Source organism: Chiroxiphia lanceolata, chromosome 19, assembly GCF_009829145.1.
Source record: "Chiroxiphia lanceolata isolate bChiLan1 chromosome 19, bChiLan1.pri, whole genome shotgun sequence".
Lineage (NCBI taxonomy): Eukaryota > Metazoa > Chordata > Aves > Passeriformes > Pipridae > Chiroxiphia > Chiroxiphia lanceolata.
Genome location: NC_045655.1, coordinates 11,346,896 through 11,372,101, shown reverse-complemented (window position 1 = coordinate 11,372,101; position 25,206 = coordinate 11,346,896). Strand labels below are relative to the sequence as shown.

General features: G+C 53.3%; 1 protein-coding gene across 2 annotated transcripts in view; it reads left to right on the top strand.

Moving 5' to 3' along the window:
• SLC39A11 (solute carrier family 39 member 11) overlaps positions 1-25,206 on the top strand; it is an 80,374-nt gene that overhangs the window by 4,640 nt on the left and 50,528 nt on the right. The window contains exons 4-5 of one of the 2 annotated variants that reach the window (XM_032706804.1): positions 4,504-4,662; positions 19,716-19,839. In XM_032706804.1, coding sequence (XP_032562695.1) covers positions 4,504-4,662; positions 19,716-19,839 — 283 coding nt within the window. Of the gene's footprint in view, positions 1-4,503; positions 4,663-19,715; positions 19,861-25,206 lie in introns of both variants that reach the window. The other variant, XM_032706803.1, reaches the window with a different exon arrangement.

Sequence of the window (25,206 nt, the reverse complement as noted above, 5' to 3'; positions counted from 1 at the left end):
GGATTGCTGGAGAAACAGGGTATAGTGGATGGTTCTCCATCCTCTTGGGAATCATCTCCCTGCTTGCCTTCTGGGAACTGCAAAGCAAAATAACCCCAGAATTAATTAAAGATTTCTCTGCCACTGCTGAGGCAGGAGGAGGGTGTGGGACAGGGATGTCCAGGTGACCTCGGGGAGGACGGTCTGGGATGCAGAGTGTTATTTTTGGGACACAGAAAGCTGTGTCTTGGCACTGCCTTCCCTGCAGATGCTCCATCTGATCTGGGGGAGCTGGGATAAGCCTGGGCACGGGGTTAAATTGCTGTGCTGTGAACTGGGGTGTACTGGGAGAGCCCCTGTGTGTACTGGGAGCATCTGGATGGCAAAGCACAGCTCGGGCTGCCCATGTCTGGTGGCACAGGTGTCACCTCAGGTGGAGGGACCTGTGCAGCTGCTCCCTGTGGTGTGGAGGAGCTCAGCTCCTTCCAGCACCGTGCTGGTGCCCGAGGATTTGCCTCCTCTCTGCCTCAGTTCCCTCCCTGGAACTCACAGATAACTGAGGGGTTTGGATGTGGAAGCCTCCGAGGTGATGTGTTTCCATAGAGACAAGGCTTTGCTGCTGGGGCATCTAATGTGGAATTCTAGCTTTTCTCTTAAATCTTGATATTCTTAAATAAGATTTTTTTTTTTCAGCTGTTCTCTGCTGTGCTGGAGGTGCTGGGCTCAGACATCATGAACAAACACTTGCAGCCCTCCTTCCCTGCAGCCTCACACTGCTGTTCCTCTTGCTGGGCTCTACTTTGATTTCTCGTGTCCGAGATGGAGCAGAAAATCATCCAGCCACGCTCCTTAACCCTCACCAGGCACAGCTGGGTTCAAATATTCCCTTTCAGTGCTGCTTAAAACAGCATCAGGAATTCACAGAGCGCTGCTGGGGCTGGCCCTTGTTGTTGGAGCCTTAATGAAATCAAGTGGAAAAGTTTGGCAGGGGAAGTGTCCTGCCAGTCTCTCAGCTTCCACTTGTCTTTCCTGTCCTGCCAAGGGCATCTCCTCCTCCTGGTTTTCTGCTCCCTGTGTTTCCCTTGGGGCTGCCCAGTGGCCACACAGGAGTGTGACCAGGCCTTGCTACTTTCACAAGGGGTTTAATTTTAGCACAGACATGGATGTGCAGGGACCCCCTGCCCCACTGGAGACCCTTCCAGTGCTGGCAGAGGGTTGGGTGCAGTGTGGTTAAATCCTGCTGTGCTCTGGGGGATTCACAGCAGTGTGAGGACACAGAGCTGCATTCAGTCATTTTCCATAGTTGGTTTTTGAGCCTGGGTTTGTCTCCTGTTCCCCTGATGTATCCCAGAGAAGGGTTTGGGCTCCCCACGACCTGGTGACGCTTCATCCTACGTGTTTCTCCTCCCCCACCGACCTCGGCGTGTTTTCCCAAGAGCTGATGGATTTACAGCCTTGTTGTATCCTGGCTTTGGAGCACAAAGTCTGTGGAAATGCCCAAATCCAGTCTGGCAGGAGGTGTGTGTCCCAGTGCCAGGGAGCTGGTGCTGCCTGTCCCCTGCTCCCTGTCTTAGTGGGACTGGTATGAGAGGAAGGCTTGGTGTGGAAAATCCTCCCCTCTGCCCAAGTGACTCCAGGTTTTATTGATCCAAAAAGACCCCAGGGGGCTTTTTCTGTTTTATTCCTATTACACCAGCTGGCTGGGAGACACTGGGGGTTGTGTTCCTGTCCCTGGCTGGATTTGAGATTTGAGATGGAGTGGGAATTTGTAACTGAAATCAGGTTGTTGGCAGAAATCCTCACCCTTTTGTTGGTTCCTGAGCATCATCTGATAAGAGATGCTGCTGAACTGGAGGGGTGAGTGACAGCTCTGATGCTGAGCTGGGTGGGCAGGAGCAGGTGGGCAGGAGCTGGGCTGCTCTGGGCAGCCCCGTGCCCCTAAATCCCGTGCCCCTAAATCCCGTGTCCCTAAATCCCAGCCTGAGCTCAGGGATGGGCTGAGGGGGGAGGCACAGGGACACTGTGTCTTCTGGCTGTTGAAGGACAGCGACTTCCAGCTCCCCCACCAAGTGGGGTTAAGGGGTTTCTCTGCGTAAAACAGGAGTAAATCACTTCTCTTCCCAAGCAGGGGTGGCTCAAGGCTCTGTCATCCCCATCCCCTTCCCTGTGCTCGGTGGGAGCTCCGGTGCTGACTTGGGTGCTGACTTGGGACCTGGAGGCTGAGCTCTGTCAGGGCTCTGTTTTCCATGGGGAAATGATATCTTAACATGAGATGACAATATAATTCTGCCAAGCCTTTCCCCGCTGCTTGTGTTTCCACGCCGGGGTGTGTGGTTGTTTTTTAAAGGAGGTGGCATTTGAAATATGAAGTTTGACAGCCGTGCTTAAGCCTGACATGACAACCCTCGTTCTTCTTACTCACAGCGAGCTGAGATTTACACAATCCCCCCGGGACTGGTGTCTGCAGCAATAGCAGCTCGTGCCTCCCTTCAGAGTGATTGAAGGTGGAATGGTTTGTTGCCCACTCCTCTTCCAGGGGCCACTTCTCGTGCTGGGGGGGCTGAGCAGCGGCTCTTTAACGGCTTTGAACTGGAAGAGAGGAGGTTTAGGTTGGAAATCGGGAGGAAATTCTTCCCTGGGAGGGTGGGGAGGCCCTGGCACAGGTTGCCCAGAGAAGCTGTGGCTGCCCCTGGATCCCTGGAAGTGTCCAAGGCCAGGTTGGACAGGGCTTGGAGCAACCTGGGCTGGTGGAAGGTGTCCCTGCCCGTGGCAGGGGGTGGAATGGAAGGAGATGGGCTTTAAGGTCCCTTCCAACCTAAACCATTCCAGGATTCTGAGCATCCTAAATATGGGACTATATGGGGTGCTGGGCTGTTCCTGGAGGGACAGCTGGGGTCACTTTTCCTCCCCTGCTGTTGCTGTCTCCAGGATCACTCTGCTTATTCCCACTGGATCCTGGTCCCACACCCCTTTCTCTGTTGGAATCCTCTTATTCATGTGCTTCCCTGCAGGGTTGGAAGAGAGCTGGGAGCATTGCCTTGTCCACCCTGAGAACATGGACCCTGCCTGCCCATGGCAGGGCTGTGGGTGCCACCGTGTCCCTGCCTTGCACAGACCTTTTCCCAAAGCCTGACCCGGATCCCGATGGGATTTTTGAGCCCATCAGTGCCTGTCTCACTGATTTGCTTCCTCCTGCAGAGCAGAACAGCTGCAGGGAGAGGAACTGGGGCCAGGGCTGCTGCAGAGGGTGTTGGGTTGATGACTTTTTAATTAGAGGAGAGGAAGAGATAAGGTGATAAAATGCATGTTAATGTTGTGTTCTTTAGTAGGAGCTTGTGAAACTGGTGCTTTGTTCTCTGCACTGTGTGACACCCTGAGCAACCAGCTCTGAGCAGGGCTGGGCTGCAGATCCTCACAGATCCCAGATTTTTATGATCTTTGGGGTGGTTGTTCTTTCTCCCTCCCTGCTAAGCCTCAAGCAAGGACTCTGCCACTGGGAAGGTTTATTTTTGTGGTGCAAATTTTGTAACTCAAACCCTGCAGTAGGACTTTGGCTGTGCTTGGAGCTGGAGTGCTGCTGTTTGGGATGGTTCTACTCCCATTCTGGACCCTCTGGCTTGGATGCTGGGACAGGAGCAGCCCCAGTGTTGGTCTGTGCACAAGGAAAGCCTTCATGCTGCCCTTATCTTGGTCTGGGGTAACAAGGTGGGGACATTGGCAGGTAAATCAATGTAGAAAATGTGTGTGCCCTCGGCTGGCTTGGAGGTGGCTCTTTGGCTCCAGGTGTTATCCAGTGTTCATTCTGTCTCTGGGTGACTCCAATGCTGTGATTCCTTCCTCCCTTCCCACTCTGTGGAGGAGCCCAGAGCTGGGTGAGCAAGGACTTGATTTGACCCTTGGTAGGGTCACGGACCCACTTCTGTCACTGCAAACCACCCGAGGAGAGGACGTTGTCCTGCTCCCACCCCGCTGCCATTCCCGTTTAAAGGGCTGTCAGGGCTGTGCTAATGCCACAGAAAATCACCCTAATGAGCTCCTGTCCTTCCTGTGCTGCCTTGGACTCCTGAGCCATGGAAAAGGCTTGTGGTAAAAATGGGGGAAAACCTCTCTTTTCCATCCTTCCCCGCTCTCTTCTGTTGGGAAGCGGGTTTTGATGGTCCTGCTGGGATGCACTGGTTGTGCACCTTGTGGGGGTGAGCACAGGGGTGTCCTGGGCCAGAGGGGGGGCTGGTGGCAGAGGTGACAGTCCGGCTGCAGCCGGGGATGGATCCCCTCAGCGTCGGTGCCTACGTGGTTCTCACCTGTCCCCCTCTGTCCCCCAGGTTCTCACCTGTCCCCCTCTGTCCCCCAGGTTCTCACCTGTCCCCCTCTGTCCCCCAGGTTCTCACCTGTCCCCCTCTGTCCCCCAGGTTCTCACCTGTCCCCCTCTGTCCCCCAGGTTCTCACCTGTCCCCCTCTGTCCCCCAGGTTCTCACCTGTCCCCCTCTGTCCCCCAGGTTCTCACCTGTCCCCTTCTGTCCCCAGGTCATGCTGGCTGCTTCCTACTGGTCCCTGCTGGCCCCAGCCATCGAGATGGCCGAGGAGTCCGGCAGCTTCGGAGCCTTCTCCTTCCTGCCGGTGGCCCTGGGCTTTGCTCTGGGAGCAGCTTTCGTGTACTTGGCCGACCTGCTCATGCCAGTCCTGGTAAGTGGGACTTTCTGGAGACTCCTGCTCTTCCCTCAGCTGGAAGGAGGAGCAGATGGAAGCTGGATACAGATGGATTTCCATGGCAGGTTTAATGGAAGTGTGATTTCCCCAAGCCCCGGCTGGCTCTGGCAGTGCTGGATGCAGCTCCAGGCTGTCTTTTTTTTTTAATCTTCCCTTTTTTTTTTTCCCCCTTCACGCTTCTGCTTTTGTTCTTTTCACTGGCAACACTCTGCAAACAGCTCAGGTGTGACCTTGTGTCTCAGCCCAGGGGCTTAATTTGCAGAGCTGCCAACCCTTGAAGCATTGCAAAATCAAATGAAGCAGCCTCGTGTCGAGGGCTGTTATTAAAAAAATAAATAAATGGGAGGCTGTTGGATTTTTACAGCTGAAAACACAAGAATGGCTCAGCCAGTGAAGAGATCTCCAAAAATTTCCAAAGAGATTTTTTAGATTTTGTATTTATTTTAGTGGAAGAGGGGGTTGTTTGTGGATATGAGGAAGGAGTGTGAGGTTTTCTGTTCGAAGAGTGGGTCCAGGGGAACCTGGAGCATCAGCCCTTCCCCTTGCCTTGCTTTTGGAGCCTCTCCCTGCAGGATAACAGGTACAGTCAGGTGCATCCTCAGCTATGAGGAGAATTGCTGGGAGTTGTGGTGTGTGGTTTCCAGTGCCATGGATACACTGGAGTGAAGGAGCAGTGACACCAGTGGTGTCCGATGACTGAGATGCTCCCTTATGCTCTCCTCCTGCCCATGGCCTGGCTCTTTGGGGCTCCCCAACCCTTTGGGATTCCTTGGGGGGCCAGGAGCTGCCAGTGGAGTCCTCGGAAGCTGTTTTGCCAGCAAACCCTGCCTTTCCCTCTGTAACCCAAGGTGTCTCACCGGTGTTACCCCCGTGGTGCTGGAAGGGCCCTGGACTGTGTCTGCTCAGCTGCCTCGGGCTGCTGTTTCCCAACAGGCTGGAGAAGCAGTTGAACCACAGACCCCACTTCCTCCTGCTGGCTGGTGTTCTCCCCTGTGTGTTGAAACAGGAGTGTGTGGAGGGGGAAGAGTGTTGGGAGCGAGATCCTTGTTCTGTGCAGAGGGATGGAGCAAGGACGGGCAGGGAGGGGGTGGCCTTGTGGGGAGCAGTGCAATTTGTGTATATAAAAATATACAATACGTCCATAAATTCACTTTAAACGCTGATGGGAGTGGAGCTGTTGTCTCCCCTGGCTCAACGTGGCTGTTTGCTCCATGTGGGACAGCACGTGTCACCACGCACTTGTCCCATGGGAATTCTGGTGGCTGGAGCTGGGGGAGGGTTTACACCCCATGGCTGCTGTGGAACTCCAGGAGGGTTTATATCCCAAGGCTGGTGCTGCTGCCAAGGTGTTTTCCTTCCTGGAAAAGGGGGTGTCCCTGCTCGGGGGTGTCTCTCCTGGTGGATAATGGGCAGGACCCACCTTGTCAGGGTCTGTGCCAGTGCAAAATGCTGCTTATCCTTCCCTGGATAACTCAGGCAGGGTCAGGAGAGCTGGCAGAGGGTGGGGGGTTCTGAGTTCCCTGCCCAGAGGCAGCAGGGATGGCTCCTGGGGCTGGGCAGGGGCGGTGCAGTGGACAGGGAGGGGATGTTTGGGAGGCTTTAGGAAGGGGACAAAGTACCCAGAGACTCGGTGGAGCTGAGGGATGATGTGGAAGGAACACGGGGGAGAGGTTAAAGCTGAATGTGTTGAAATGAAAAACAAGTGCCTGGTCAGTCTTGAGCCATCCTTGGGCCGTGCTGGGAGGGGAATTTGGCTGGAGATGAATCTCCCTTCACTTGGAGCCCAGACCTCACCCCTGGGAGCCAGAGCTGTTCAGACAAGGGTTAAGCCATCGCACTTCCAACAGGTCTTTCCAAATCAGTGAAAATCTCTGGGTTGTTTTCCTCCCCAGTGCGGGTGGGGAGGGGATGCTGGTGAGACTGGGGCACTCTGTCCCTGGGAGGGCAGGACCAGGGAGCTGTTTTTAGCTGCTGCTCTTTGCACAGAGAGCTCTCTCCCTGCCTGGCACTGCTCCAGGGCTGGTTCGCTGGATAGCAACAGGTAGTAAAAGCTTTTAATGACTCTTTATCAGCCCAGCCCTGCTCCCGGGAGGGAGGAGGGCTCTGCTCCTGCCTCAGACCCCCAGAGCTGGGGTATCCCAGTGTTTGCTCCGGCAGCCAGAGGGTTAAACCTCCAAGACAAACTGGTTAATGGTGCCGAACAGCTGGAGTCATTAAATTCCTTACAAAAGGCAGATCTAATCTCTTACATCTCTCTCTTCCCCCCTTTCCCTGGGTGAAGCCTTTAACTGTGTGTGTTCATCCTTTGGCTGAGCAGGAGGAGGAGGAGATGCTGGTCTGGGCACTCAGCTGGGCTGCTGGAGGGTGGCAAACCCCAGCAGGGCATTGGGGAGCGGGGCCATGGCACAAACAGCCCCCAGGAGTTTAAAGAAAGGGGCTCTCCCATATTTTGCCAACTATCTCCTCGCAGGGAGCCTTTAGTTTAACCTTGCACCTGCTCTGTAAATAAGAACTTGGCTTTCAGCTGCTGTTGGAGGAGGTTTCTGGACGGTGAGGGAGGTGTGTGAGACACTGTTGCCTTCACTAAAAAGCACTGGGGCTCAGGGTCTTCCATGCCGAGACCCAAAGCCTTTGAGGGAAAGTTTACTTAAAAATTCTGCTCAGTGCAGCAGGTCCCTGGTGGCTGAGGAGCTATTTTGGGTCTGCTGCAACGCATAAGAATGCTGGAATGATGTGTTATTATTCTCATCCTTCAAATCTGTCTTGCAGCTCTGCTGACTTGGCTGAGTTTTGTTCAGAGTGGGGTGTCTTACTGGGTTTTCGTGATGTTTTTCTTGCTCTGGCCTCCCCGTTCCTGGAGGAATCCCACAAGAGTCCTGAGGATGAATCCAGCCCTGACTCTCTTCTTCAGACTGTCCCTGGCTGCTCTTACTCCTGGATTTTCACAAGCCTGTGAAAACTGGAAGCATTGGAAGTGTTGCATCAAAAACTGGGCACAGGCTCCTCAGGGCAGTGGTGCCGTCCCCATCCCTGGAGGGATTTACAGACGTGTGGATGTGGCACTTGGGGACATGGGCTGGTGGTGGCCTTGGCAGTGCTGTGTTAAGAGCTGGACTTGATGATTTTTATAGGGCTTTTCCAGCCTAAATAATTCCATGATTCCATGTGAGTTCCCTTTGTCTTGGAGCTGCTGGATCCCCGAGACCTCTCCGGGTGGTGCTGCAGGCTGTGGAGTTCCCACGAGTGTTCCCAAGCCCATTTGGGTGGGTTTTGGGTGGGCTTTGGCTCAGGGGGCAGTGGAGCATCTGTGCTGGAGCTGTGGCTTCCAGGAGCTCCCTTGCTCCTGCCTTTTCCAGACCAAAGCCCTCAGCTGCTGCTGTAGGCAAAGGGGAGTTCACAGGGGCGATGCTGGTGGGATTGGGAAGGTGCCATGGGCAGGGAGAGGGAGAGGGAGAAATCCAGCTGGCCGTGGTGCTGGGAGCTGGTAAACCCCCGGTGTGCTGCAGGACTTGTACCTGCCTCTCCTGTTAAATGCCTTGTTCTCTCCACGGAGTGACGTGGGCTCTGTGATCATTAGGCTAAATAGGATAATGAGGCTTAATCAGCCTCATCTCCTCTACCTCTCAGCTTCATTCTCCTCACAAACATCTGTCTGCACAGGGGGAGCAGCTCCCTCACTCCCGGTGTGGTGGGTCCGTGGCTGGAGCTCGGCTCTCAGCCGATGGGTGCTGGGGTGGGGGGTCTGCAGCAGCCTCGGGGGCTCCCCTGGGAGCTGCTGGGGGGGAGGGAGAGCAGGGCAGCTGTCGCAGGAGAACCAGGAGTTAATGTGTAATCCGGGGAGAGAGCTGATGGGCCATTACTCAGCTCCAACCCCCAGCCTGCCAATACTTGGGGCGTGAAAGATGATGGGGAGCCAGGGCTGTAATTCCCACCTGGAAATACCATCTCCATTGGATGTTTTTTATTTTTTTTCCTTCTGAGCTGGATACATGGTTTGGTGTGTTTTTTGTTTTTTTTTTTTATCCTGAGTGCAGAGTAAATCAATAAAGCCACATGTGATGGTCAGACCATTCCTTGGATTTGAGCAAATAGTAACTGAAGTGCCTTTTAAAAGCCTTTTGCCTGGGTTGGTGTTGGCCCTGTAGGTGCCAGGGCTGACCTCTCATCCCATGGAGCCAGCACAGCCAAAATCCCTGTCTGGGCTCCAGGGCTTCTGTTTCCTACCTGCTTTTTGAAATATTTGGGGCTCTGGTTTGCAGCTGCTCGAAGGGTTTCCTGAGCAGGGGGAGGATCTGCACGTGGGGTGGATGAGAGCACAGCAGGTGTGAGGATGCTCCTGGTAGGAGGCTGGATCCCCTTAACCCTCCCAAAACATGATGGCCTCGTGTTCCTGCCCTTTTCTGGTTGTGCAAGCCGAGGGTTGAAGGCTTTTCGGGGATAAAGTCCGGGACTGGACATTTTGCACAGTGAATTTTAGGCTATTTTTGGTGGGAACTCTTGGGAAGGGTTTGGAGCTTGATAAATAAATATCCGAGGATACTCTCCTATCTGATGGTGGTGTCTGGATCAGAATGTGCCTTGGGGATGGATATTTTGCTTTCTAAATCCATCCACGTCACTTGTGGGGAGGGAAAGCTGGGAATAGTGTGTGGGTGAAGCTGCAGGAGGAGGGGGAAGGACCATCCCACCTGCAGCTGTGGTTGCATTTTGTTTAAAATGCCAGGGTTTTTTTCTCAGGGCTGAAGCACAGCTGGATTAGGCCATGGGGAGCACCTTTTTGGAGGGAGGGGGCACTAGGTAGTGATTCCTGGTACTTACATGTATTTTAGGAGGAATTTCTTGCTGGAAAGGTTGGTCAGGCACTGGAAGGGGCTGCTCAGGGAGGTGTCCAAGGAATGTCTGGACGTGGCACTGAGTGCTCTGGGCTGGGGGACAAGGGGGGCATCAGGCGCAGGGTGGTTCCATGGGCTGGGAGGGCTTTTCCAACCTCAGGGATTGTGGGATTCTCTGACTGTGGGATTCTCTGATCCCCTCCCTGCTGTGACGAGGCAGAGCAGTTGTCGATGCCGTCCGGGGGTGCAGCTGGAAGGTGCCCGTGATCCTCCCAAATGTGCTTCCACCTGGCAAAGATGGGAAGCCTGTAATATTTCTCCCCCTCCTGCCTTGCCCAGGGCTGGGTGTGACGGGTTAATCCTCTCACCAGGCAGTGAAAACGTGCCGAGTCCTGTCGCTGGCGTTAATTTACAATCGGAATAAAGATTCCTCTTATGCAATTTGCTAATTCCTCCGAGGCCTGCCCATCACAAATTCCCATTTTAATGTGCTTTTTTTCCTGCTCATCTGTGGCTCCCAGGAAGTTAATTAGCTGCACATCCTCACTGCCGGAGTAGGTGGAGGATTTTCAGCCAAGGGACGTGCCTGGGGTGGGGGGGATGTGTATTTTCTGCTTTATTAAGTTTTTGAGTGTGGGACTGAAATGCTGCTGCAGGGATCGAGCCTTTGGCCCGTGTGGGGGGTGAGGATGGACCAGGGGTTCCTGTGTGAGGCACAGCTCGGCTCGTGCATTCCTGCTTTGCTCTGATTTCCTTTGCTTAGGGCCAAATAAACAGCAGCCCTTGTGTTTGTTTGGTTTTGTGGCATCCTGGCCCTTTTCCACTGGCTCTGGGAGGGAGGAAGGGTCTGGCTCTGATGACTAAGGAAGGGAGACTTTGTTCTTTTGGGAGCCTCCTAAGGGAACGTAGCAAAGCCTTCCACTGGGAAAGGTCCTTCCCTTCTAGCTCTGAATGAATAAGAGTACTGGGCATGGGTTTTATTAACTTATCAGTTCAAACCAACCCAGCTCTTCCCTGGGGCCAGCTGTGGAAGGTTATGGATCTGTGTGGGATTGGTCCCTGTGTCCTGGCCCAGGCAGGATTTCAGTCATGAAAATCCCTGGTGCTGACCACAAAGCCCACCCATGGGACCCTCTGAAAGATTCAGAAACCCCAAAGGTTCCTTTTCAATCTGTTTATCCATATGATCCATGAAAAGCCTGGCTGCTTCCCACTCCTCCCTGTCCCTGTACAGTGGCTTTAGTGCTTGAAATCCAATTGCTCCTAGATAGATTGACATTATTTGCCCAAAACCCTCACAATATTGCAGTTATACTAATTTTTAGCAAAGCATTTCATTCTATTAATGGAGGTAAAGGGTTATTTACTTCCAGAGTGCAATTTGTCATCTACTCTTAATTATAATTCTCCCTCATTATGCATTAAGCATTTCATAAAAACATGATTTGTGAAGCCCCAGAGCTCCAGCTACAGAGCAGAGCTGCCTTGAATCCAGGTCAGGGTTAGATTCCCTCCCACCCTCATTAGGTTTATGAATCACTAAGTTCTGACAGAGATGAGATCTGCAGTGCTTTGATGGTATGGGGTGAAAAAATCCTGCTGGAAAAAAAGCAGGAACTGAGAAAACCTGGCTTAATTCTTCATTCAGTGAGCTCCTGCACTGGATACACCTCTCTCTGTCATTCCCTCTTCCACGAGGTACCTGGGATAAGCCCCTCTCTGCCCTGGAGCAGGTATTGCTGATAAGGTGCTAATGGACCATGGGACTTTCTCTCCTCCTGGCTCAGCCTTTGTTGAGGGAATTGCAATTACTGCTTGGCCCTGGCTCAGAATTGTAAAAGAGGAGAGGTTTTCCAAACAGAAGAGCACATGGGAACACGGGATCTCCCCCAGAGCTGCCAGAGGAGCCTGGCTGGGGCTGTGGGGAGGGATGTGTTGCTGTCAGGGGGTCCCAGAACAGTATCCAGAGAAGGGAACAGAGCTGGAGAAGGGTCTGGAGCTGCTGAGGGAGCTGGGGGGGCTCAGTCTGGAGAAAAGGAGGCTCAGGGGGGACCTTCTGGCTCTGCTCCCCTGCCAGGAGGGGGGAGCTGGGGAGGATCGGGCTCTGCTCCCAGGGAACAAGGGACAGGAGGAGAGGGAACGGCCTCAAGCTGTGCCAGGGGAGGGTCAGGTTGGACATCAGGAGGAATTTCCTCATGGAAAGGGTGGTCAGGCACTGTCAGGGGCTGCCCAGGGGGGTTTGGAGTCCCCACCTCTGGAGGTGTCCCAGGAAGGACTGGATGTGGCACTCAGTGCTCTGGGCTGGGGGACAGGGTGGGCATTGGGCACAGGGGGGATCCATGGGCTGGGAGGGCTTTTCTAACCTTAATGATTCTGAGGTTCTGCTGGATCCTGGACAGTGTCTGACCTCTTTGCTGATTGAATTTGTGCACTTTTTTGTGAAGTTTCAGACATGGGATGAGCAGAAAGCAGCAGCAAAGCTCCAGGGGAGAGCAAGCTGTGGGTTCTGACCCACTGAGCATGGACTGAAGGTTGCTTGGAGTGTTCCTGGATTGCACATGTGCTTCAGCTTGATGGGCTCTAAAAGGTGATGGATTAAGGGACTTTAAACTCTCCTCCTTGCTGCAGTGATGCTCCACACCCTGCCTGCATCCGGGTGGGCTCGGGGAAGGAATCAGGATCCTCTGCCTCCCTTTCCTGTGCCTGTGGTGCTGGTTCATGGCACAGAGCTGACTGCCCCAAGGGGGGATCACTCTGAGGCTCACTCCTATAGCATCCATACTCTTCCCCTGCACTCCTGAGCAAGTCCCTGTTTATCTGGGGCCACACCAAGTGCTACAGAAGGTTCCTCAGCTGTTCTTTGATCTCAAAGTCTGCCTTTGAATTTGCTCACAGCATAACCCCAAATTAATGCCTCCACTGTGAAAGGGAAACCTGCCATTAAAATGACAGAGAAGCAGCAAGAGAGGTTCTGCAGTTGGCTGGGGGAATGTCAGGGAGAGGAAGGCTGCTTCCGTGTGGATCGTGGAAAATCCATCCCCACAGGTCTGGAGCTGCAGCACAGCTCCAGCTCTCTCCCAGGGTAAGCTCTGACTCACCCACGCTGCCTTGGCACGGCTGTGTGCTGCCAAGGCAGCTGGAAAGAGGCAGTTTTGTGCCTCCTGTGTGTGTGTGTCCCCAGGGAGGGCAGTGCCCTCGGAGAACAGTCCCCTCGGGGAGCGGCTGCCAGGCGATGCTCGGTGGCCCCTTGGCTTGTGGCTGGTGGTGAGTGGTGTAAAAAACACTTGCTCCTAATCCAGTGGGACATTGTAGCTCATTAGTGGGCTGAGGAGCTGCTGGAGAGGAACACACTTCTGGGAAATGGGGGGGGAAATGGCTTTATTGTTCCTCTCTGCTCAGCCTGGATGAGGCTCCTCCGCCGGCATAGGGACCCTGTGGGTGTCTCTGCCTCTGCACCCATTTGATGCTCGGGGTACAGGGCTGTGGGGTGGCCTGTCTGTGTCCTCCAGGGCTGTGAGGTGGCCTGTCTGTGTTCTCCAGGGCTGTGCCACACTCGGGGTGTGGAGATCTCCATGGTGTGTTCCCCGTCTCCCCCCATCATGCTCCAGTTCCCACCGGGGCGGTGGCAGTGATGTGACCTCAATCTGCTGGCCCCAGGCTTGGGAGCCAACGTGGATGAAACACTGACTGGATGAGTCTCCTCTCCGAGTCTCAAGCTTGGAAAGGCCCCCAGAGGAAAGGAGTTTATCCCTGAAAGTGCTCAAGGCCAGGTTGGACGGGGCTTGGAGCAGCCTGGGCTAGTGGAAGGTGTCCCTGCCCAGGGCAGGGGGTGGAAGATGAGCTTTAAGGTCCCTCCCAGACAATTCCATGATTTTGCAGTAAGCTGGTTCGTTTCTCCTTGGTGGTGATCCAGAAGTGCCTTGTCCCTTGTTATGCCTTTCTTCTGTAATGAATCAAGGAACTAATTGCAGTAGATGAGGAGAATGAGGGGCCTCTCCTGTGGGTTTGTTGCGCTGTGCCTCAGGGAGGTGTTGGAGGCTCCCCCGGCTCTGCTGTGGCTCCAGCAGAGAAGTCTGGAGCTATTTATGGGCTGTGCAAGATGGTGGAAGGAGATGAAGCCCAGCAAACATGTCCTTGGGCTGTGTCCTGCAGGCTGGGATACTCGTGGGGATGCAGGAGAAGGGGCTGGTCCTGCTCCATCCCTGTGCCGGGGCACGTCCACGCGGATAATTGTGGATCCAGCGGAAGTCGTGTTTTAGTGTAATGGAATTAGGCAGCGCTGGCACGGCCTGGCTCTTCATTTGGGGGCTGATGGATCACTGGCTGAGCCCTGCTGCATCCTGCCAGAGCTCCAGGAGCCCTCCCCGCTCCCTTGCAGGGCTCCCACATCCCCAGCTCCCCCTCTCCCATCAGTTCTCTCGGCAAACCATTGCTGAGGGGAATATTGGGTGGGAATGAGCTGTTCACTGAAGTTTTGTTTGCTTTTTCTCCAACCCTCCCAGAAAGCCTGGCAGAATAAAGGACTGTAGAAATCCACGTTGCCACGCTACAAACAAAGTGGGAAGGGAGCAGGGAGAGGGAAGAGAGGTGGAACTGGTCTCCATCAGGCTTTAATAAGCGTGTGGAGAAAAAGCTCTTGTTAATCCCATCTGAGGCTTAAAGGTTTATTGCAAACAATTAAAATCTCGTACTGTAGTGCTGACTCGATGCCACAAACCCCTCTGCCATGTCCTGCTGAGAGAGCCACTGGTGGCCAGGTGCTGGGGATGTGTGGAAAATGTAGGAATATATCCCTTAGGATCTGGCTATGGCTGTAACAGGCAAGTTTCCTCCCAGCAAACCACTGGAAGTGGATGTACAACCTAACTGGTTTTGGTGGGCAGCACTCCTGGGCTCCCAACACTCCACCTGGAGCAATTATTCCATTGAAAAATGAATGTACTGGTTGTGTTGGAGGTTTCTCTGACATTCCTGGGAGGCAGGCGGTTGGTGACAGGAGACTTGGCTCCTGCTGTTGCAGAGATGGGGTTTGTTTGTTGAACAAGTTGTTTGTTTTTTTGCCGTGTCCCATGGCAAAAGCAGGAAAAACATTCCTGGGCTTTTGTTTTTGTCATGGCAGAGGTTATGAAAACGACCTCCTTTCTGCCTTGTGGGGCATCACGTTTTGGAAGGAACCTCTCCTGGATTTCCTGAGGAGCCTGGGAATTGCCTGTGTGTTCCCTCCTCCTGCCTTCCCAAACCTGGTGCCAGCAACATTCCTGCTGTGTTTTGCCTCCCTCCTGGAAAGGGAAAAGCCCCAAATGTGCCAGTGAGAAATATCTGTATGCTTATTTTCCATAGGAATGTTGTTTGACAGAAAAGATGGATTGGCCTGTGCCCATCTCCCCTTGGAACTTCAGTGGGGCTGGTGCCAGTGGTGGGTTCCTGCTCCCTGGCACGGTGCTCCTGGGGATCCAGCCGTGCTGGACTGGCTGGGATGGGCATCCCAACATCCCTGGATTGGAAGGGCTGCGGGATTCTTTCCTGTCATTCCTGTTATTTAAGGGTTTGGGGTGATTTTTGGTGAATTTGCCTCCCTCCTGGTGTGCCAGACCGGGGGGTCTGGGTGTGCTGGGTGCTGCCAGCTCAGGACAACGCTGCACATTTTGGCACTTCCAAGGATCTCTGGCAGCTCCCAGGGGAGCCCCCGGGGCTGGGGCAGCTCCAGTGTCACCCCCCAGGACCCCCTGGCTGTGCCCACGCTCCTGTGCCACAGGAGGAGGTGATTTATTCCTCCTGCCCTCGCAGCCCGTTGGCAGAGGCTGGTGATTAAAGCTGCTGTTTGCAATTTTCAGGAGTTATGAGTTATCTGAGTGGCTGATAATTAGCACTGAATAAAATGTACTTGCAATAATGCGACATTAGTTACAGATAAACTGATACCAGGCTTCCCTAATATTCACTTAAGCTTCCCTGGTTGGAGTTATTAGGGAAGGCTCTGGCTGCTGTGCTGCTGCACTGCTGGGATGGGGAAGGATAAACCCTGATGGGATCTGCTCACAGGGAGCTGCCAGAGCAGATCTGCCATGAAAAAACTGGAATTTTTTTCTGTAGATGCACCTTTCCTTCCCAGTTCCTGGTGGTTTAGGACATACTGGGTTGTCCCAAGGTTTATTCCCAATTTATGGAGGAATCTGTCTGAGCAAAGGGGTTTGGGTGCTGCTGGTGAGACCCAGTTAAGGCTGAGAGGTTTGGCTGTGCTGTGCTGGGAGTCAGGGCTGCCAGGCACTGTGGGAGCAGGGTTAATGGGTATGAGAGTGTGTCCAGAGCTGCATGGTGGTTGCTATTAATCATAAATGTGACTGCACCCACTTCAGCACCGAGAGGGGCCTTTTTACTGCTGGGAGTGTTTGAGGCTGCACTTGAGTTGTTGATTTTAGCAATTCGAGCGAGGGGTTGCTGGTGATCCGTGGAGAGGAGCTGCAATCCAAGTCCACTTAAATCCATGCATGCCTGCTGACTCCTTCCCTTAACCCATCCCTTTGTGCTTGTTAATATTTGTCAACATTAACCAAAACCAAGCTTTTTTTTTTTTTTTTTTCCCCCTAGAAGATGTGGAAGACATGTTGTTTCTGTGGATCCCTCTGTGTCCCTCCATGGGCTCTGGGAGTGATGTGACCATCCGAGGTCTCAAGGAGTGAACCCAGAGTGTGCTGAGGGAGGGTGGGGGATGCTCTCCATTGCTTCACATTCCTCAGCTCTGCTGCTGGCACTGGGATTCATGGCTGGCACCGGGATTTGGATCCCTTGGAAGCATTGAGCCCCTGATATGTCGTTTTAAATAACAGAATCCCAGCCTGCTGGTTTACATGTTGGTGGGTGCTCTCTGATAACTGAGCTCTCTACCCACTCCTATTTCATGTTTTTAACATAAATGTGGTGATCTAGCCTGGAAAATCCAGGGAGTTGCTGCTCTGTGCCTCTGTCTCTGTCCCCAGAGGTGTTGGGTCAGTGCAGAAGTGCAGGAGCAGCAAAGCCAAGTGAGTGGCAGCACTGACCCACCTTTTTCTCTTTCTCTGGTCCCTCTCTGGTCCCTGCTCTGTTATCACTGTCTCTCTCTTATTAAGTGTGAAATAGGAGCCTCTGGGCACCATCAAACCATGCCTTATTATTGTCTCTTATCGTCTCTGTGTCTGCTCTGGGACAACTTAGGAATAGTTTTAGCTTTTTAAAAGAAAGTAGCAATGTTTATTCTTTTTTTTTCTTTCCCCTTGTGGTACTTTTTGCCATCAGTTGATACATCTTTGTTTCCTGTGGCTTTGTGGAGCCTGTGCCAGGGTATTTGCTGGGTTAAGATACTGCACAGGAAGAGCAGCAACACCTCCAGGCCTGGGACCAAGTGACCCACACAAAACCAGACCATCAGCTTTTATCATCACTATTTCTTTATTAATTTATTCTCCTTCATTGCTCAGGTGGAGAAGAGCAGATTATTTCTCAAAGGCATCACTGACTCTTCAATTCTTTTTAAAATTGGCTTCAGATCAATTTAAAACTTGTGCAAGAGGCTGCTGGGCAGGGGAATGTGATCCAAAATCCTTGCTTTACCTGAAAGGATACCTATTTTTTTTTCATCTAAAATGATATCCATTTTTTATCTAAAAGGATACCTTTTTTTTCTACATAAAGGACACCTTGTTTTCTCACTTGCTTTTCCACACAGGGCCAGGACAATCCAACAACTTCTCTCCACGAGCAGACAAGTGCAGTGGGGACTCCCACATCCCAGAACAGTTTTCCTCCAAGTTCTTCCTGCCCAAATCTCTCACTGCCTCTCGAAATAATCAACCCCCGTGGTTCCTTCACTTAACGCTAATTACTGGCACGAACTAATTAATGCGAGCTGACTTCCCTCTCCTCTTTCTAATGCTGTTTTAACCCACTGACACGTTCCAATTAAGGGCCTCATGCAGGGCCCGGGCTGGAATGACTGGGAGCAATCCCAGTCGGAATCAGTCCTGTGCTTTCCTGAAGGTCACTGATATTTTGATGAGCTGCTGCTGTCGTGTGTTTGTGCCTGTCAGCAGGGAGGTGACCTGACCCTGCGACAAACATCTGAAATATCCCCGAGTGCGCCTCCGTTTCGGTGGGAAGTGAAGGTCTGTGGGTGTCATTTTGATAAGAGCTTGATGTGCTGGGAATGGTGGCGCAGAGAATCCCCGTGGGAGGCTGTCGAGTGGGGCTGCAGAGCGTGGGGTGAGTGGTCCTGACCTCACAAGGACCTGGCTGGGTCGGTGTGGATGGGGACAGAGGGCAGCTGCCCGGTGTCACCTGCCTGCTCCTGCCTGGGCAGGGGGTTTCCCTCCCTCCCCCTGGCTGGGTGGCTGTGGCTCAGTGTCCTGGCCGTGCCCTGGGCTCGCTGCCCTGCCCGTGCTGACACGCTCTGGCTGGGCAGCAGCTGTGTTTGGGCTGGAGCAAAGCCATGGATCCCGTGGTGGTAAAGCCCACAAAGCTGCTGCTGCAATGGCTGTAGCTCGTTTGGCAACGTGCTGGAAGGAGAAGTGTGGAAGGAGAGCTGTCTGCTCCAGGAATCCTGGTATTCCCCGTGCCCAAGGAGGCTGGAGCAGGGCTGGAGGGACCCGTGCCACGCTCACGAGTCCTTTATGGGCACTTGAAGTTGAGACTTTACTTCTGCACCTTCCAATTCCTGTCCTCGCTTCTCCTCAGGTTCCTGTTTTCCAGAAAGTTTTTGGTGTTTCTCACTTTCTCCAGAGGTGAAAACCCATTTAGCTTTAGCAGGACCAGGCAAGAAAGATGGAGAGGGACTGGAGTGACAGGACAAGGGGGAATGGCTTCACATGACCAGAGGGCAGGGTTAGATGGGATACTGGGAAGGAATTCTTCCCTAGGAGAATTCCTAGGCACAGGTTGCCCGGAGAAGCTGTGGCTGCCCCTGGATCCCTGGGAGTGTCCAAGGCCAGGTTGGATGGGGCTTGGAGCAACCTGGGCTAGTGGAAGGTGTCCCTGTCCATGGCAGGGGTGGGATGAGATGATCTTTAGGATCTCTTCCAACCCAAACCATTCCATGATTCTGTGACTCTCCTTGTGTAAGGAGACCGTGCTGCAGAAATGCCAACATCAGGATGAGCCCCTGAGCTTCCATTCTCAGCCTCTCCTTGCCCTTATCCAAGTCAGGTTGTGATGGGAAGCTCCCCTCTTCCCTCCTTGTGTCACGTCATCCAGGTTTTGCTGGAAAAGTGCCCTGTTCCTGCTTGTTCTTCCAGCCACTGCCCGGGATTTCAGGCACAGAGCTGCAGGTGTCTCCCGTGGGCAGGTGTGATGGGAGGGAGGGGGGTCTCCCATCTCCCAGAGGGATTTAAACACGAGCTCCTCATCTTGTAATTGCTGGGTTAGTGGAGGTGAAAGCTGCCTGGCTGAGCTGCAGTAGAGAGCAGACAGCAAATATGTGATTAGTATTAATAGCCCCAGTCAGACCGTATTATGCAAATGAGGGGAGAAGAGACAATTTAGTTATTCATCTTTAACCTTTATTTTTGTTTCATGTGACCTTAGCCAGCGAGGCTCCCCTTATCAGCTCTGGCTGTTCAGTGTTTGATGGCTTATTCTGCTGCCATCCATCCAGCAGTGTTCCTGAGGGGTGATTCCAGGTGCAGTGGGGACATCCTGGTGACACCAAGTCACACAGCCACTGCCATGGGACACGCTCCCTTCTCTCAGCTCTGCTGTTGTGCCTCTAACCTCTTGTTCCCTCCCAGTTTTGTAGCTCCAGGTGGGTTTGAGGATCCTGGGGGCATCCAGAAACACCAACTTGGATTCGTTTTTATCAGGAACTGTAGTGCCAGGACAAGGGGGAATGGCTTCCCACTGCCAGAGGGCAGGGTTAGAAGGGATATTGGGAAGGAATTCTTCCCTGTGAGGGTGGGGAGGCCCTGGCACAGGTTGCCCAGAGAAGCTGTGGCTGCCCCTGGATCCCTGGAAGTGTCCAAGGCCAGGTTGGATGGGTTGGAACAAAGTGGGTGAGTGGAAGGTGTCCCTGCCTGTGGCAGGGGGTGGGACTGGATGAGCTTTAAGGTCCATTCCATGATTCCAGGATTCTCCACACCGGTGCCAGAGGGTGGGGCTGGGAGAGGGCTTGATGGGCAGCTGTGGGGAAGCCCTTGTGCCTCTTGGAAAACCCTTGTGCCTCTTGCCTTGCAGGGTTTCAGTGGCCCTTCCCACGCCGCCCTGGCCTTGAGCTGCGACCCCCGAGCCGCCAAGGAGAAGCAGGAGCAGGACCCTGCCCGTCCCCTGGACTGTGGGAGCGAGCTGTCCATCCGGATAGGTAGAGCTGGGCTCCATCCAGGCAAGCATCCTGTCATATACCACCTGCAGAGGGCACGGGCAAAGCCCCCCTGCTAAAGTGGCTCCGGGGCCGGCACGTATGTCATCGCCATCGCACTGGGGTTCGACACGTGCGTGCAAAGTGCCCCTTCCCTCCCCGCCTCTGTCTCCCGCCGCCTCTTGTTCCAAGAATTGTTTCTTCGCTTTCCACTTCGCTTCTCAAAGCCACTTGCACGTCTGTCTGTGCCCATGAATTATTGATAATCGGGTATCTCGCTCGCCGAGGAGATGAAATCATCGCCTGCGCTCGGGATGATTTGCGGCGTGGGCACAGCCAGTGCTCGCCCTGCCCTGGCCAGGCTGTGCCGAGGTGAAGGTGCCCCGTGGCTCTGACCCTCCTTAATTATAGATGAGGACTGGCATTCACGCTGTCAGTCCTTGTTCTGGAGGTTCACAGAACTGTAGCTGATGAAATGGGGAGTAAAACGTCTCGCTGGCAGCTCTTTCCCCCTTAATAGATTTTAAAGAAGGAATTTAGGCAGGGTGGTGGGACCTCTTTGGGCTTCCCCAGCTCCGGGGTGTGTCTGTGGGGTGGGTGGTGGGGATACATCCCCCGAGACAACACAATTGTCTCTTCCTCTACTTAATAGCAGCTTTCCAGTAGACAAAGAAAATGTAATTTACTGAATTAATCTTATTGCTCCTCTGCTTTTTCTTGCTTGGAGAGCAAGTGAAATAGAGGTTTAAAACATCATGAGCACAATTTGGAGCTGATTGAGATGAAGGAGTGATCCTTCTTTTTACAAGGAATAGGACTACCCTCTTAAATCAGCCTCTTTTATTTTAACCACATTGCTTAATTGCATGTTTCCTAAAGTGTTTCAAATCCACAGGATTTGAAATACCAGCTTGAATTTTTCCAAAGGGATGGAAGGATGTTCTGTGCTAAATTCAAGGAGCTTGGGGTCCTCCAGGTCTTTTAGCATGAGCTGCTCCAGCCCTGTGGCTGTAAGGCTGCCGCAGGGGTTTGGATATTTTTGTAAGGTGGAAGCTTCATATCCCAGGTGCAGTTTAATTTTATTCTTCAAGGGGAAAAAAAAAAAAAAGAGAGGCAGCTTTCAGAAAGTCGAGCTGCTGAGGTTTTATGTTTTCATCTTCTTTTAGTTGCAGACAATAACAGTGCAAATGGTTTTGGGAATAGAAAATTTCCATTAGACTTGGTTGTTTTTTCCTCTCTCTGGGGAAATGGTATTAAGGACCTACAATACATTAATTCTTTTATTGTCTCTTGCTTTTCTTTTTATTTCTTGCTACTGAAATGAACTCGGTGTTTTCTCAAGATACCTCAAGCCTTTCAAGGAAGCTGCTTTCCCCAGAGCTGGGTAGTGCTTGGCTGGGCTCTGGGGAACTCTGGGAACGTAATGGGTGTTTTCAAAGTCTAATGGGTACTAAGTGGAATATTTCAGACTTAATCACTGTTGAATCGTTGACCCTTCCTTCATATTTACATGTTTTTCAATCGCTAAAGCTGTGAAAACAAAGGGAAATCCCAAAGCAGCGCTGCCTTGTTCTGCCTTTGTCTTTATAGCCCGGGGATGGGGATGGCTGGAGAAGATGGAAAGCTGCGGTTCCCCAGGGCCCCGTGTCTGAGGAGTTACTGTTAGAGATGGAAATGCACATTTAAGCGACTGGGAGAGTTGGGGAGCAGCAGTGACTCTGCAGATGGGATCCTTGTAGCCGGGAGCAAGCAGGAAGGCTTCTTTAAGACCTAGAGAGAAGGAGGTGGAGGAAAGGTGGTAGTTAGATCTGTCCCTTATCTGCTCTGGTGGGAGGAAAAACAATCTTATTCTGCTTTTTCTCCCAGTCAGCAGCAGTTGCTCCAGGCTGGAGCAGCCTGGGCTGGTGGAAGGTGTCCCTGCCTGTGGCAGGGGGGTGGAAGGAGATGAGCTTTATGGTTCTTTCCAAACCCAACCATTCTGTGACTCTCTTCTTCCCCACCGTCTTGAATCTCTGGGTTTCCCATCACTTGCAAGTTGGTTTTTTTGGGGAGACAGGGAGCACGAGATCACCTGGACAGGGTTGGAGCCCCCTCCAGGGCTGGGGCTCTGCTCCCTCGTGCTCCAGCCCCTCTCCAGCCCGTGCTGAATCGAAATGTGACTTTTCTGGGAGCTCCTAGGAGCTGGCTGCCTGGTGGATGTGTGGAGTAGGGTGTGTGTAGCCACGTGAAAGGGAGTAGGGGTGGATTCGCTGTGAATTGCAGTGAAAAGTCTGTGTCTAGACGTGGTGTTTGATGAGTGGGATAATCACTAGGCTTTAATTACTACAAAAGAAAGAGAATCCAGCCTTGTCTCTAACATATCTGGGTAGGCAAGGGATGTAATCTGTATTTCTCTGCTTTAGAAGGGGTTGGGATGAAGCTGGGGATGTTTGGTTGTTGCTGTGGGTGCTGGTGGAGCTCTGCTCGGTGCCACCGACTGACCCCTGGGGCTGTGCCCTCCTGCCCTAAGGACCAGGGGGTGGGTGCCCTGCTCCCTACAGCTCCCTGGGCAGCCCCAGGGCTCAGGGCAGCTCAGCCTGCTTGTGTTTGCAGCCATTAAACCCAGAGGACACCCTGGGCAGGGTGCCCTGGGCTGGTGGCCGGGCGCGACCCCCGGCTCGCCCGGTGCTGTTCTCCGGGAGTTCTCAGAAGGGATTTGCATCCAGCCCTGGAACCTGAGCTGTGACTCATGCCCGTGGAGCTGTATATGGAACAGCCAGGCGTGCTGGGGCCTCGGCAGTGCTGGTGCTCAGTGATTCACGGCGCTCCCAATCCGGTGAGGGAGCCGAGTGGGAGCACAGGGCGATATTCCCGATATTCCCCAGCTGCTGCCTCCGCTCCCCCCACACGGCCCCACTGCCCCTGGGACATCTCTGCCCGAGGTGCTGGAGCAGGGGAGGTCACAGCAGAAATGTTGCTGTGAAGTGCCTGGACTAAAATCCCAAATGTCCCTCTGGTGCCCAGCTGGAGGTTGGCACAGCTCCGGCCCCAGGGAGGTGGGAGGAGGAGGAGTTTCTGAGTTGGCTGCTCTCCCAAACTGCAAATCCATGCCTGTGGAAGCACCTGGATATCCAGCAGCATCCTTGCTGCTCATCAGCCATCCCAGGGACATGGGTGTGGCTCGGTCTTGGAGAGACTCTTTCCAAGGACCTGGAGCGCCAGGACAAGTGGGAATGGCTTCCCACTGCCAGAGGGCAGGGTCAGATGGGATATTGGGAAGAAATTCCTCCCTGGGAGGGCGGGGAGGCCCTGGCACAGGTTGCCCAGAGAAGCTGTGGCTGCCCCTGGATCCCTGGAAGTGTCCAAGGCCAGGTTGGACGGGGCTTGGAGCAACCTGGGAGAGTGAAAGGTGTCCCTGCCCATGGCAGGGGGTGGGATGGATGAGCTTTAAGGTCCCTTCCAACCCAAACCATTCCATGCTGGTGCCAAGGGGATGTGATGTGCTTCTGGCATTGTGCTGCTGGTGCTGGGAAGTCACTGATATTCCTGAAGGGAATCAGGGTTTGTTTTAGTGACTCAGCTGAGCCTTGGTGGGGTGTGGGTTAGGAAGTGGTACTCTGGCATTCCTGCCTGGATGTGCAGTGAGTAAATCCAGGTGGATTTAGTATTTGGAAAAAGAAACCTGAGTTTGAAATAGTGTACATAAGAAATGGAATTTCATTAAACTTATTATTTAAATGAGCCACAAGGTCTGTGGGCATCATAGAGGAGCCTCATTACATAGAAACTCCCTTAAATTGTAGCTGCTGCACCAAACCAGCTGCAGTGCTGAGGCTCAGGAGGTGATTTGGCTGGGGAAGCCCTGAGGCAGGGGGTGGGTGGGCTGGGGGCACCCCCAGTGCCAGCCCTGCTGTGGGTCCATCCTGCTGGGCCCTTTCCAGCAGCATCACCCACTTTGTACTCTGATTTTCTACCTCCTTCCTAAGCTCGTTTGTTTTCCCATTTTTGCTTTATTTTGCCCCTTCAAAGGAAGTTTCTGTGCTCCAGGGCTGCCCAGGAGGGGAATGGGCTGCACATGAGAGGAAGCAGAACCTGCTCATGGAGCTTCTCTTCCATCAGTGCTGGGGCAGTTCAGGGCCTGGGAAGCAGGAAAGTGTGCTGGAAGGGAGGAAGGGAACTGGGGAGATACAAGAGGAGGCAAAACCCCTCGGGGACCAATACAGAGAGAGGGCCTGAGCTGAGTTTTGGGGTTGGCACTGATGCTCAGGCAGCATATTTGTGTGCTTTGTCCTTGCAGCCAAAAAATTCCCTATTTTTTCCCTGTTACTGCTGGGTGGACCATCTGGTTTCTGAAAGTCCAGCCTTGTCCCAGCTTTTTGGGCTGCCCTGATCCATTCTGTCCCCCGGTGCCAGTGGGAAAACCTCCATGGCAATGCCCAGCTCCCACCACAGGAGAACAAGCAGGTTGCTGGGGCTCACCCCATAAATTTTCTGCTCGTTCCCCCCCTCCCCTGAGCAGGAGCAGTGGCTGGCAGGGAGGGAGGGATGATGGATAAAACCTCTCCAGCCGTGATTAATGGGGGTAATTCAACCGGAGCCTCCCGTGTGCATCCCAAAGGTTCATTAAGTCATTGCAACTTATATAACATGAAGCTCCTTCTGCAAAACGAGGTGTTCAGCACTTTGAGACGATTCCCACACTGTTTGTAACGGCACTGACACGTTCACACTGTGCTTGATCCAGGAAAGTGCTGCTTTCAGAAGCCATCAATTCACTCGGAGGCTTCCTGGCCAGCCCGGCTGATGAATGCCTGTGGCAATGTCTGTATTGATTAAAAAACATCCTTCCTGAAGCGTTTCAAATGGTTATTGACCATCCTTGTCAGGCTGGGATCTGTGCTTGGCTTTTATAGTCGTGACTGAGCGTGGATTTATATAGGCAGAGCTTCAGAATAATAAATGGAATGGGGGCACATAATCCTTCTGGGAGTGAGGAAATGCCTTCTCAGTCACAGACCTGTGCCCCCGTCATTCCAGGCACAGCCTTGCTTCTTGGATTAGGAATTTTGGCTTTACAGGGTTAAACTGAACCTGGTGTTTGCTGTCCTTTGCCCAGGAGTGTTTGGTGGCAGATGGATGAGTGTCCTGGTGCCTGTGCAGGAGGGGCAGCTCCTGGGGGGACATTCCCAGCCCACGCCGTGCCCTGTGGGACTGTGGGTGCCAGGGATGCAGGGATTGTGCCCTATGGGACTGTGGGTGCCAGGGACGTAGGGACTGTGCCCTGTGTATTCTTGCTGCTCCTCAGTGCTCTCCTTTGATTCCAGGGTGATTTGTTAGTCCAGCAGGTTTATTAAAGCCTGGTGAGGGATGTGCTGGTGAGGCCCCACGCTC